Source organism: Poecile atricapillus, chromosome 1 (assembly GCF_030490865.1).
Source record: "Poecile atricapillus isolate bPoeAtr1 chromosome 1, bPoeAtr1.hap1, whole genome shotgun sequence".
NCBI lineage: Eukaryota > Metazoa > Chordata > Aves > Passeriformes > Paridae > Poecile > Poecile atricapillus.
Genome location: NC_081249.1, coordinates 39,396,590 through 39,410,437, shown reverse-complemented (window position 1 = coordinate 39,410,437; position 13,848 = coordinate 39,396,590). Strand labels below are relative to the sequence as shown.

Below are 13,848 nucleotides of genomic sequence, written 5' to 3'. Positions count from 1 at the left end.
CAATCAAATGGTATAGAGTTGTAACAATGTCTTAATTAAGAATTGCCCTAAATTTGTTCATAATACTCAAAAACATAAGTAATTCCTTACCACTGTAAAAATGTATCAAGTAACTTTTCTGTATGTCTTCGTGTTATGCCTTGCTGAGCCGCTCTTTATGCTTTATATTGCCTTTTGTGAAAAGCATCACAAAGGTTCTTTCTAAAGAAAACAAACCAGGAGCTAGAACATTAAGAGTATATTATATATTTGACCAATCACTTTTATAAAGTCTGATGCAAGTCTTTAATCTGAGATCCTTGGAGAATGCTTTAGTTTTTAATATTTCTATGACCTTCTCCAGGGGACTGAAAAATTACTTTGAAGTAACAAAGTGGTGCATGGAGTTTTAGCAGTGTGATTTCCATTAAAGTCAGTAGGAGCCAGGTAGCTAAAACTCAACACAACTATGAAAACACACTCCTTGTGTGCAGTGTTAAGTAGTAAAGCAATTCTGTAACATGGCAGTGACATTTTACTGCATTTGCTGGCTTTATAGGTCCACTTAAGGCTTGCATTTTTACTGAAGTTTTACTGTTCAGTGAAAATAATAAAAGAATATTCAAAAGCAGGTGTAGGCTATTCTAGTAAAAGGCACAGCTGTAGGGAAAAGCTGGCAAATTACCTATATTATTAACGTGAAATGGCAACATCTATTTTGCACACTCTAGTTCATCACCTGCAGATTTGCTGTACTGTAAGCATTTGTTTGAGGTGCCTGAAAATATTTTGCATACTCTCAGCCCAGGGCCAAAAATCAGCCCTCAGTGACCAATGGTGTTGGCAAGTGATGGGGACTCCTCATCTCAGCCATGCTTCTGTCCAAGGACAGAGATGAACCAGTGCTTCCCAGAGGTACTGACAGGCAAAGCAACCATGCAGAAGAGAAGCCTGATCTGGTTAACATAGTTTCTTTCCAAAATGTCTCTACATTTGTTGAATATTTCTACAGAATGAGCATTCATTCAGTCTTTGAACCTCAGGAAAGGCAGAGCAGCTGCGGGGGTTAGTGCCTTTTATTTATTTTCCTTCAAACCATTAGGGTGGTGAGAATCTCCAAGAGGGTAAAGTGTTTCTTATTTCATGTTATTTAACCTATGGACCAGGAAGACAAGGCTTTACAGGGAAATTGCAGCCATTTTCAAGACTTTCAACTGGAAATTCCAGTATTTAATTGGAAATTCCAGTATTCCAGTATTGTCCTGACGATTTGTGTCGGATAGATCTCAAGGATGTCTGTCATCACATTTTAATCATTGTCACCAGTTTCCAGTAGTGTGACTACTTTCAGTTCATGAGCTAAGTTTTTTAGTTTTGTTTGTCAAAAATCTCCATACGTTCTATTTTATATGAGCTTCCGATTATACTCCAAACCCTGCTGCAAAGAGTTTCATCCTGTATAAAACATGCATGTATTGTTTTGTGTTAACACTGATAATCTGTCCTATGCTTTTTCTAGGAAAGGCAGAGCATGAAATCAGAGGTATTGGTTCTTCTCATTGATATCATTTTAGCTCTTCTTGATTTGCAAGTACATAGTTTGATTCCAAATTATAAAATCCAATTTCTCTGTGTAATGTTGGTTTTTTTCCTCTGGAGCTACATTCAGAAATCCATAGGGTTGTCCTACACCAAGGACCATTTGGAAATAATTGATAATACAACAGAGTATTAATTATGCTTGAGAAATGAGATTATCACAATACGTAAGCAAAAGACAATTCCAGATTTTTCTGCCGAAGTTATCTTTTCTTTGTCCACTACTTTACAAGAAAAGCAGCTGTCAAGAGGAGCTGGCAGAGCTCCATTCATCTCCTCAAACGTGTGCTTTGTCCATGCTGACCTTTATCCAGTCTGAAGTACCTGGAACCAGCACATCTCCTTTGCTTTCTAGTGTCTAAAATCAAAACACCCTCTAAAACACAATCAAGTTGTTGAGTGTCGATGAAATTTAATTTACACCAGTGTGAGGCAAGGAGTCAGTTGTTCTATACATCTTTCCTAAAATCAGAAAGGAGGATTTAAAGCTTCCAAATCTTGCATTTCACAGCAATGTTCAGTAGCCATCTGGACAGCCTTCTAATGACATCCCTATCTGGGCCTGCCATGCCCTCCTGATCAAGGAGCAGAGCTGTCTACCAGTGCTGCTGGCTCCTTGGCGCAGTATTAGCTCACAGATGTTGCTTCTGAGAGGAGTCCTTCAAGTTTCAGGAGATGAACAGTGATACACCTGATGAGGTGTATTGTTACAAAAGGTTGTTGAAGAAATACAGCTAGCTTATCAGTTTCATAGGAAGCACTGAAAAATCAAAATAAATTACTCCAGAATCTTGGGGCCTGAGTTCATCTCTGTCTGACATGACAAGAGTCTACAATACTCAAAAAATAAATCTAGCTATTAATATCTGACTACAGCTTCTTGATATAGCCAATGATCTGCTGACACTTGCGTTTTCACCTCAAAATTGTGAAATGTGCATAATGCATCACATTACCTCAGTAATACTTCAATTTTTATGCAGCTGGGAAAGTGTATTTATAGTGTTCAAGTTATAGCATATCACGTTTTATAGCATTGAGTGTTTTGTCATTAACACCACCATTTCAGCTTTTCACTGTCGCTGACTGAAAACTTCCCGTGGAAATTTTATAATAAAATAACAAGGAAAGATAGCAGGTAGTGTCCATATGTCCTTAATTCCTAAATTTTTATTGTGTGGGTCTCAGTGCAGTTTACCAGGATCTCTCCTAGTGGTTTCTCATAGAGAAGTCGCAGTAATTCATCTCTAATACGGGCATAGAGCTCCCACAAGCTACAGAATATAAACTGACCCAAAGTGCAAACTGCAGAGACAGAAAAATCTGTGTCCAAGTGGGGTTTTGCAGCACTTCTGGTTTGAAACAGGACTCTGCATTTGACAGTCATAGTGTTGACTTCCATGGGTCCATCATTTGTGTGAAATAGATCCTCTGGGCTTTCTTGAGGGTTTTTAAAATACCATTTTCAAAGCTTCTGAAGAGGCCATAATGACTAAATACTGACTTATACCACAGGAACCAGGCACAAGGCTAAGGGCTTGCTCAGTTTTCCTCCTCTGCTACCCCATGCATGTTTATACCGACCTGTTGGGAAGTGTATATTGATATTTCTTGCTACATGAAAATACAATGCAACTCTTCTCATAGGGTTAATACCAACTGATGTTTCTGTAATTTTATAACAACACAGTGTATGAGAATACATCTGTATTTTCATGTTTAATTTAATTACTAGAAAAATCTTGCCTTTGATTTGCAATACATAGCAATCAGCTGAAAACCAGAAGAAATAGTAGTATCATTACATAGTTAGTTTTCAGGCTTACAGATGTGAATAGATTATTATTTTATTTAATAGACTATTATTTTATCATTCCTTTCTCTTTAATTGAGAAATATTTTGAAGTATGCAGAGACTGAATTGAATTTTCATTACATACCTGGTCATGGATCAGTCTAAATGATTATTTAACCAGTTTGGAAAAAAATACTCATTGAAGACTTGTTAAGTCGTGTGAGAATATGCATTAAATGCTTATCTCTCCTGTGGGTATGTAGGTATCAGCTACTTAGTTTACTGTGTGAGGTTTAATGCTTTTCTTCTAATTTCTAATGAACTTTACCACCAGACTACTTGATCATGACTAAGCCTATGAACAATGCAAATGGAATTGCCCCCTGATGGTGAGGAATGGGGCCCAGATGGCCTTTAAAAGGTGATAATTAGGAAATATAGCATATCTGAGTAGCTAGAAAGAGAGAAATTCGTTGAAGACAGTCAATCTGTTTGAAGCAATGGTCTTTCCCTTAATTATATAGATTTTCATTTAAAGCTGCTTTAAAGTAAATTTTACCAGAAAATTTTATTTGTAACTGGAAACTAGAACCAGATTCTGCTTCTCCCTGTTTTAAATTCTCCGTGGAATCTTTCTGTGTCATCTTGTCATCAAAATGTAGGTGACAGGCTGGCTGTGTGTGGTGTGGCAGTATTTTGGGTTGTAGGTATTCTTCTGGTGCAAAATGGCAGAAAAATGGGAAGCACCAGAGATATAGCTATTGGTGTGTTGTAAAACATATGTATTACCAGAATTCAACTGTAAACTCTGCTGGATGAGGATTTACTTGCTTCTAGGATAGTTTGTCACTGCTTCGAGTGTTTCATTGCCTTTTGGGGGTTTCATAAAAGCTCAGATTTTTATTTCTCTATTTAACTTTATAACTTTATTAAAACACTGACATTAGAAATATACTGTTGCTTTATATTATGGCTCAGATGCTAATGAAATAGTACCATAGGTTGTTTAAGGCTTTCCATTGTAGCTCGCTCTTTACAGCTGCCCTCATGAAACGAGGTTTTATGCTGATTGCATTTGCTGTGTTGTGAGAAAAAATGCCTGTGGGGAAGGGACATCCATATTGCTAGCTTCTGGGAGGATGCTACGGGGGAAAGGGTCAAGTTCCCCATCAAGCCACTGCTATTAATTTCCTACATTCAGTAAACCCTGTCCCTGAGAGTGATGTGACTCAAGCACATTCCAGAATTTCAGAGAACAGGTAAATAGATGTAAAGGGAGACCCATATCACAGATACTGGTATCTTTAACATACATACATCTTGACTTGAATTCAAATGTTGAGCGCAAGCCTGTGGTGTTTAGCAGTAAAATCTGTTGGGATGGCCTGCTTCTCCCAAGCTTACATCATGATTCACCATGTCAGAAAGAATTCTTCATTACAAAGGCCTGGAGCCTTGCAGTCTGTGTTTTATTGGTGTTAGAGGGAACAGACTTGCTGACAAGCTAGGGAAGGTATTCCAGGGGGATTGTTTTGTCCTGTACAATTCTGTCTCATATTTTGTGTTTTAGGAAAGAGAACCATATTCTGACCCTGTCACACTGAAATGGAAATACAGAGCTCAGCAGTCACTGTGTTGCCTGGGCCCAAAAGTGCTCTGATCATCACTGCCTCTAATACCCTTCCTTGTGTTATGTATAGTCCTTGGTTTCTAAATGCATTTTCCTCAGCTTCTCCTAGGCTGAAATGGATCATTAAAAGGTCAAGTTTCTAGATCTTTAAATATCAGTGCATTACTGGTTCCTCATCTGCTGGAGCATCCTCTTGCTAGAAACCAAAATCTAGTGCTAAAGAAAATTCAGCCTGAGAGGAAAATTACAGGAAAATGTTTTCTCCATGATTTCTTTTAATGTTCTTATTTCCAAGTCTAAGGTAGTCTAGCACATAAGATGGTACCTACATTCAGTTATCACTTCTGTGCCTGGAAGTCTTACTGCAGAAAGTAAAAATATTTTCAAGACTTTGAATACACTTGTTTGATGACAGAGATAATATTAAATTGCAATATTAATATGAAGTGCAATCAAAAACATGGTCTTTGTTGCCAGTTTGTGATCGGTTGATATGACATTGTTGAAATAGATCCATAAGTTGCTCCTCAGGCTGATAGTTGTTTGAGCTCAAATTTTTATTTTGTTTTTTAAATTAAAAGCTTTGAAGCATAAACGCAAAGTTTGCAAAATTCTCATTTTAGGAGAGTTTTTTAAGTATTAGCTATTACATAGTAAACAATGTCAAATATTAAGAATTGCTCTGGCTGGCAGTATTTAAATTGAAATGAATATAATTTTAGGAGATACGTGACTACTGAAGTGCCAAAAAAGTACCAGCTGTGTGAGTGTGGGTGGAAATAGTAAATAAACACAGCAGATTTTGTCCTCGCTACCTTACATATCACAGCATACTGTAAATAAAAGTATAATTTCAGCATGGCCTGTGGGTTCACATGTGCCTGACCCAGGAGTGGTCCAGACACAGACCCCACCAATCAGTGTCCATATCTACAGCCAGATCCAGCGTGCAAGCGAGAGCAGTCGTGGTGAGAGTTGCCTGTGGCCTTGCATAATTTAGATGATTTTGTGGGTGTTGGAATAACACTGCATATTTGGATAAAAGCAGTTTAGCAAACACACAAAAGAGGTTCTAGTTCTTCTTGAGTGTGAGTTTTCCACATGCTCAGCTTCATGTCCATCCAAAGCAAGCAGCACATCCAAGTGGATGGGGTTAAGGTGTGTAAATGGAAAGCAAATGAGACAGTTGATGTCTTCACCTAAGAAGCTGTTTGGCTGTTCATCAGTCCCAGAAGTGACTTTCCTTTTGACAACTCACATAGTTATCTTCCCACCTTCCCTTCCTTACATGCTGCCTATTCCAAGAGGCTGTGCCTCCTTCCCTGCCATAAGGGAAGGCTTTGTGTCTGCCCCATTGTGTCTCCCAAGTCTCCTGAGTGCTGCATTTCTTTTTGTTCTGTCTATTTTAAGCCAACTAAGCAAATCTCATCTGCTATCTCGTACTGCTTCCCAGTGTTTCTGTAGGGCCAACATTTTGGGTTCACTTCTGCTTTGAATGGAATAGTTGGGGTTATTCTGCTGCTCTTTTGCAGCTGGTTTTTAAAAAAAAAAAAAAAAAAAGAAAAGAAAAAAAGAGAGACTCCTACTGCCATTAATGTTGTTTGTTATTCAAAAAGTGGTTTTAGTCCCTCTATCCATCCCAGCCTACCAAAAAGCTTCCAGAACATTCCAGATTCTGTCATTTAACAAATAATTTATTGCAAGGTTAATTTTACATGGCAGGAAGGAGAAGTCAGAGGTGGAGGGTTACTGCATGGTGCTCTGATGTGATTCAGTGTGCTTGCTCTGTTTATTATAATTGATTGGGAATGGTTAAAGTACCCAACAGCTGCCTACTATATTGTGCTGATATTTATATGGTACTTTTATATTCTGTCTGAAACCATAAGCACAAAGGGTTTCTAAAGAATTAATATAAAACTTGCTTGTAAAATTCCAAGGTTTATAGCACGATTTGTTTGGTGCAGACCTGTTTGCTTTATGTGGGTGGATTCTACTTAATTCTGCACAATCCTTTTTCCTGTTTCTCTCATACAGAAAAACTTCAGGTTTTGAAAAGCTTAAAACATTTTATCTTACTGAGACAAGCCTAACATCTTTTTGTAAGGAATTATTTCTAAAGAACGTGACAGGTGTACATGCAAGATTAATGTGGCGTAGATATCCTGAAGTACTTTAAATCACTTGGGTAACCAGTGGCCACTTTTCCCTAGCACTTGAAACCTTTTGTTTAGGATTAACTCTTTAGAAGCTTGCTTCTTTTTCCTGTCAAAGAGAAAGCCCATGGCTTGATCCAGGACATGAGACTAGTGCAAACTGGCTCAGGAACATCTTTCCCCTTTATCCAGTGACTACATTTGTCATGAGACAGGCCTCTTCTGATACTTGCTCCAAAGCTGAAGTTTTGCTTTTGTGTGTTTTACACCTAACCCCGGGTTTGGGGCTCCTGGTTTCCTGCTCTGGTTGGGGTAAACCCCAAGCTCTTTTCCTCATGAGCCTAAAGCCAGTACAAGGCTTTGTACCACCTCCATGCAGCTGCATGGGCCTTTTGTTGAAAAAGCACAAGAAGCTGAGGGAAAACCTGAAGATCTTTTAGGTGTTGGCAAACCTGAATGTTGCAAATATTTTCTCTGGAGCCTTTCCCACTACTACTGTGGTCACTTCTCCAATTTCAATAACTTCCTGGGAGCCGCTGATTTCAATCCCTTAAAAAGAGAGCAGGCATATTAGTCCCAAGTCAGTGGCTTTGCTAAGGGCAAAGGAGGTGTAATGTGAATTTTTTCCAAGTCTCTTCTTACTGCAGGAGGCAGTGGGGCTGTCTTGGACATTTCTACATCTTGGAACGCTGCTCTTTCCCCAGCCTGTAGCCTCTTGGAACTTGCCTTGCCTTCAGGATTGGTGTTTGATTATGGAAAAATTGCAACAGGTGGGCCAGACCTGCCCCATGACAAACAGACCATGGCTGAGAAGCAGGTCTGCTTGGAGCTATGTTAGCTGTGTGTTGCACTGAGCATTAATCCTACCTGATGCTGCAACCCCACTCAGTTGCCTTGCTTTGGTGCTGTGTCTGCTGAAGCACTTGAGTCTCTGATTTCCTCCGTGAATGAGGTTTCAATGAATTTGCACCTGAAACATTAAAACTCACAAGATTCAGCACATGTAATAATAATGCTGAGAGTATTTTGGCTTTGAACTGTGGAGTTCCCACATTACCAAACTTTTCTCTACAATCAGCCAGTCCTGGAATTTACCCGCTTTTAAAAATCATTGTGTAAGTCTGTGACTCTCAGAAAGGAAGGGTGAATGAAAAACAGCATACAATGTTTTATAATGCCTATAAATCCCAAGGCACAGTGAGTATCCTGTATGTTGACAAAAATGAGAACAGGCAAATACTCCTATGAGTGTGGTTATTTGTGCCTATTTTCTCTTCATGGGCTGGATTCAGTTTTAATGACTGCATTAGTGTGGCAAGATCATCCCTGCTTCTTCCCACCCTTCCCACATACCCCCCTTCCTGGTCCGGATGTTATTACACAAAGTTAAACATATTCTTTCCTGGACATTTGCAAAAGAAAAGGAAGATTACCTTATTTTCATGTCTATAGCCGGAATCACAGATAACTTGTGCCTTGTTAGAAGTACTTATACTTGAAAATAAGGCTGTGGTTAATCTGCACCCACAGAAAACCTGTATTAAATAGAGGCAGAAGCAGGGTGGGATTAGAGAAAGGAAGAACTAATTGGTCACACAGAAGGAACTCTTGGACAAGTGGAGGAAGAGCAAACTCTCCAATTAGATGCATTCACCTTATTTTGTTTTGGTTTGTATTTGAACAGCTGACCCATGGATTGCAGACGTGAAAATCAGAGAATTTGTGGTTTGAGTAAGCAGCAAAGCTGCCAGCTTTAACACAGTGCTCCGTAGTGGGATATAAGGATTGTCTTCACTGGGAAAAGCAGTTTTGAGTTCAGGTAGCTAATACACATCTGCTGAGCTCAGGTAAAAACACAGTGAAGACAAGGCACTTGGGTTTTGTTCTGAGGTCATACCCTGCCTCCACATGGAGTTAACCTTCTGACAAAAATGAAGTACCTAGTTTCCACTGTCTTTCTACCTGCCCATATCTGTCATGCACAAGTTATTTCAGTGGGGGGAGAAAAAAAAAGCCAAGCTGCTTTTTTATCAGGGAGAAGCCTGAGGTGATGGAATCCTCAGACTTAGAGAAATATAAATGACCAGGCTTTGATTCCTGCAGAAGGTTTAAGGCTGATTATTTTAAGAACCGTTGAAACCTGAAGCCGCAGCCCTCTGATTACAGTCCTAGTCTGTATTTGACATAGTGCAGTAATGATTTCTAACATCTATTTTAGTTTGGATTTAGGGAGAGAGAGGCAACCTACATTGAAGTATATTACCATGCTCTGACTTGTGTGCATTGTGTAGGAGGTTTAAGTCAGATTATTTTAAGAACTCAACAAGCCTGAAACAGCATTTTTATGATTATAGCTTTCCATCCCCCACCTCCTCCCGCATCCTTTCCACCCAGAGCAGTAGTGAATTCTAACATCTCTTTTAGCTGGCTTTAGAGCGGAGCCAGCCTACACTGAATTGGCCTCTTTTGATGCTACAGTATTGACTGAGGGGAGGGACAGATGGAACAAAAATCCTAATTGCCCAAACTTACAATAGGTTCCCAGCAGCAGCCACCACAAAAGAAATGTTAATGCAGTAAAAGGTAAATGGAAGGAAGCTAAACCCAACTTGTAGACAATTCAAAACCTACATCAATTTATTTTAAACTGCTTCCTGCAGTTTGTGAACACCTTCCTTGTCATAGGAGCATTATATTTGTTTTTACATTAGTCACTGCTCTGCAGAAGTCTTATGTGTTTCTGCAATTTGTAAAGTAACTGGAAAATGTTGTCTGGGATGAGGAACAAATGACTTCCTATGGTCCGGGCCAACTCTCTTGAAGTTGTTTTTTGCAAATGGTCAACTTCCCTTGCATAGTCTTCACAGCTGCAGCTGAACACTATCTCTTCTAGCAGTGAGAGTTGAGGGTATAGGCAAGCACAACAGATGGCAGTGGTATTTTGATGCTTCAGCCATAAAATGAGGGGGCAAAATGTCATTACTCATCCACCCATCTCACAACAATTCTACTAACATGTCATTCATCACATGTTTGCTATGTTTTCTGTTCCATTTCCATTTCCTGATACCCTTACCTGTACATTTGCCTTTTGAAATGTAGATCCTGTGGATGATGTTGCAATTAAGTAAGAGCATGCTGTAAACTGAAGAGTGCATTGCAAGAAGCATGTGTCCCTGTTCCATGCCATGATAAAAAAATTCCCCTCATTAAACAGATTTTAGGAGTTCATTTCTTTGGATGACCATAATTACTTTTTCTAATAATGGCTATGGCTGAGGATTGCTTTGCTGGTTCTTAGACTTCCAAATTAGGCATTAATTCAAGATCCAACTTCAACACACTTTTTCCTGGAGTGTAAATGATCTGTAATCACAGAGCAAGCCCTCTTGTATTAGACCAAATATTTATTATTTGGGAAGATGACCCATTCTCTAAAGAGACATCAGTCATAAGTAATTAATATGTAATAATTAATAAATATTTTTCTTAACTTGTGTTTGGGATGATTTTCACAGACTGTCTGGAACCCACTGTTCTATAATTGATCACAGTGTCAGGGGAAGCAAATACCACTGTTCTTCAGAATTAAAGTATAGTGGGAACTGACCCATATTTAGCCCAGAAGATTTTAATTTTTTTGTTCCACCCTGTTGATGAAAATCATTAATGAAAAACTGGAAACTAAATCCTGAAATTACTGACTTGGTACCTTACTGAACTTGGCAGTCAGGTTCCTCCCCTTGCCTTCTCATGATCATACATGTCACACCAGCAAAGTCTCTCACGTGGACAAGAGCAGAGGACAAAGCCTTTGGCCACAGGGCAAGGAAGAAGAAAGTTATTAATGCGATTGCATATTGAATCAGAAGCTTTCTTAGTTGCTAGACATACAATTTAATAGAGTCTGCCTTCAGGATAGTTTTCTAAAAAAAATTTGCCTCTCAGATGTGAGTGTATTTGTCCAGCCATGGAGTCATATTCAGTGACACAGTTGGTGTCTCCCTGCTCCTCTGCACCCAGAAGGAGGCAGTCAGAGTCTTGGAGATGAAGCAAGAGATGCCTTCACTTATGCTGGTTATTAATATGAACGTGCTTACATGAACATACATGTATGATGAGCTGTGCTTTTATTGCACAAAAACCCCCCAAAGTTATCTGTATGGTTTGACATTATTCTTCATGCAGCTCCAGCTGGGTTCAAGATTTACATTTTAATTATAAAGTGCTTTTTCCTACTTCTGCCTGATTATTAACTCCTCCTTTGCCTGGCACATGCACCACTGGTGGGAACACTGTGAAAACAGTGTTCCTGAGGTCCAATACCTGAAGTCCCTGAGGAGATAGATCTGGTGCTACATAGAGGTCACTAGGAGAAACATCTCCCCTTGTCCCATTTCCCTTTCTGCCTCCTTCTCCAGGTGACAAGGAGTGAAACTTGGGTTCTTATGAGCCAAATTACTTCCATTCTGTAGTGGCCCACTACTGTGGGGCACTTGGTTTCAGTGCCTGGCAGCAGTATTGCTCTGTGGTCCCCTCCACAGTAACAATTCAGGGTCTGTATGTTTAGTTATAAAAGTCAAAGGTTAAGTGATTTGGGAATAAAATGTCACTTAATGCGACAGAAACACGACAGAACTGAACCCGCTGAGGCTTGCGTTACTCCTGGGGTTTTCTTTTTGCTTGCAGGCTCAGTGTTAAGTAATTTTATTAACTGAGGAGGGGGGAAACATATTATTCACTAACATTTTTATCCTCGTTGCAAAATTTATTGCGTGTTGCATCATAAGGTTTTGAAAGCGACACAATTGTGAAGGCAAGGAAAGTAAAAATGAAACATGTTTGGGTTTTTGGGTGGGTTTTTTTGGAGGTGTTATTTAAAACATTGTGTGATTAGTTAAGAGATTAATTGTTGCTTGTGGCTAAACAGATGATAAATTTAAAAATTATATTATTACAGTGTGTCAGCATAAAAGCTCTGTGTCCCAAGTGTGTCGCCTTTTTATGTTTCTGTTGACAAGGTTCACATTTTATAGCACACTACCAGAAAGTGTTGACACATATTCAGATCACTGATTAAATGTTTTAAAAACGTGCCACTCAGAAACTAACCCTGATGGTCTTGGAGACCGGCATTTTAGGAGTCTGAATGCATTTCCCTTCATCAGTTAGGCTGTAACACAGTGAGCAGTATTAATTAACAATTCTTTTTTCTCTTACACTGTAGTACATTTCTTAGCAACAGAGCAAGTTATAATATATTTTTAGGCACATATTTTTATGGTTGTCTTTAATATGGTGTCAAAACTATATGTTAAATAGCTACTCAGAAGGATACTTAGACACTGAAATGGGGGGAAATAATCTTTCTCATGTAGGAATATATGAAGGTGTTTTACGGTTTTGAGGGTTTTTTGCTTTTTTTCATTGCTAACATTTTGGTTATATGTCTTGAGACCATTGGATAATATTTAAAAGTACAACTCAGTGTGTTTGCAATTTCAAGCTGGAGATATTCTCCTTATTTTGAAGGTTACACCTATGACATGTTCCAAGTCTGGTTTGCCACCTCAGATGTTCCTTCTGCATGGAGTTGCCTGCAGATGGTCAAGCTTCCTCCAGACCCACCATTCAGGTTTGCTCCAAAACTTTTTATTGTCTGGTCTAAGAGGTTGCTGGGCAGTTCCCATTCCCACTGCTTTCACAGAAGGGCTACTTCTTCCCACAGAAGACTTAGAATAAAAAGAAAAACTAGTTTGAAAGCACAGCTTGAGATATAGGTGACTCCTCCCCAGACCTGCTCTCTTTTGCAAATTCAGGCTTCTTTGTAGTTTCTGCCCCCATCCATTTTCTGTTCCTGGAAACCAAGCAGCCTATTTGCAGGGATAACAAAGGTGTGTTATTTCTTGATTGTAAAAGTCCCTCCTGTGGGTTGTCATGTGTTTGAGCCTCTGGGGTCTGAGCCCAGCATGGGAATCCCAGCTCTTGCTCTGGGCAGCAGTTTCTGAGTAACTTCTCCACTGTCTGTCCTTCAAAAGAAAGTAATTAACCCTCATAGAAGAGCTTTACTTTTAATTTGAGATAGGCTGTGAAACTTAACCTGATGTTTTCTGCTGGGTTTTATAAGGTCGTGGAGGTATGAAACATGCTATCTATTAGTGTTTGTGACTACTGTTTCCTTTCTCAGTGTTTGTGACTACTATTTCTAGAGTGAAAAAGTTTAGTCAGGCAAGGATATTCAGCTGACAAATTACTCTTGCTCTTTCATGGAAAAGGAATGTTTAAAATACTATGAACATATCTATAATTATCTCATCTCTTGGTTCACTGGTAGATTTTATTGTGCCTATTATTGTCCATCAAACTCTATTCGTATTGTGAGTGCCATCTGTATTCTGTTTTGTTGTCTTGCAATGTAACTATTCAGAGATATTTTTGGTTTTATTCTTGAAAACACTACTAAAATTTTGTGCAAATTCAGAAGCTGACTAGCTGAGTGAAGAAGGAATTTTTAATGGCACTATTTATATCCTTTTGCATGTTTTGCTTCCAAAATATCATCCCTCATGGAAAAAAGGTGAGGCTTCAACTTCAGTTTCTAGTGAAAACTCCCTGTACACATTTTTAATTAAAAAACATCTGAAAGAAGGCTTCCTCCCATTTTTATTAATTGAAATTTTTGTAGGGCA

At 39.0% G+C, this 13,848-nt stretch overlaps 1 protein-coding gene across 5 annotated transcripts in view; it reads left to right on the top strand.

Moving 5' to 3' along the window:
- Positions 1–13,848, top strand: part of CLYBL (citramalyl-CoA lyase) — a 165,469-nt gene that overhangs the window by 45,281 nt on the left and 106,340 nt on the right. For 4 of the 5 annotated variants that reach the window (XR_009279607.1, XM_058857461.1, XM_058857469.1 and 1 more), the window contains exon 2: positions 12,692–12,794. The exons of the other annotated variant lie outside the window; for it this stretch is intronic. Coding sequence is in view for 3 of the 4 variants with exons in the window: in XM_058857461.1 (XP_058713444.1) it covers positions 12,706–12,794 (89 nt within the window). In the remaining variant the exon portion in view is untranslated. The remainder of the gene's footprint in view (positions 1–12,691; positions 12,795–13,848) is intronic. 5 annotated transcript variants of the gene reach the window in all.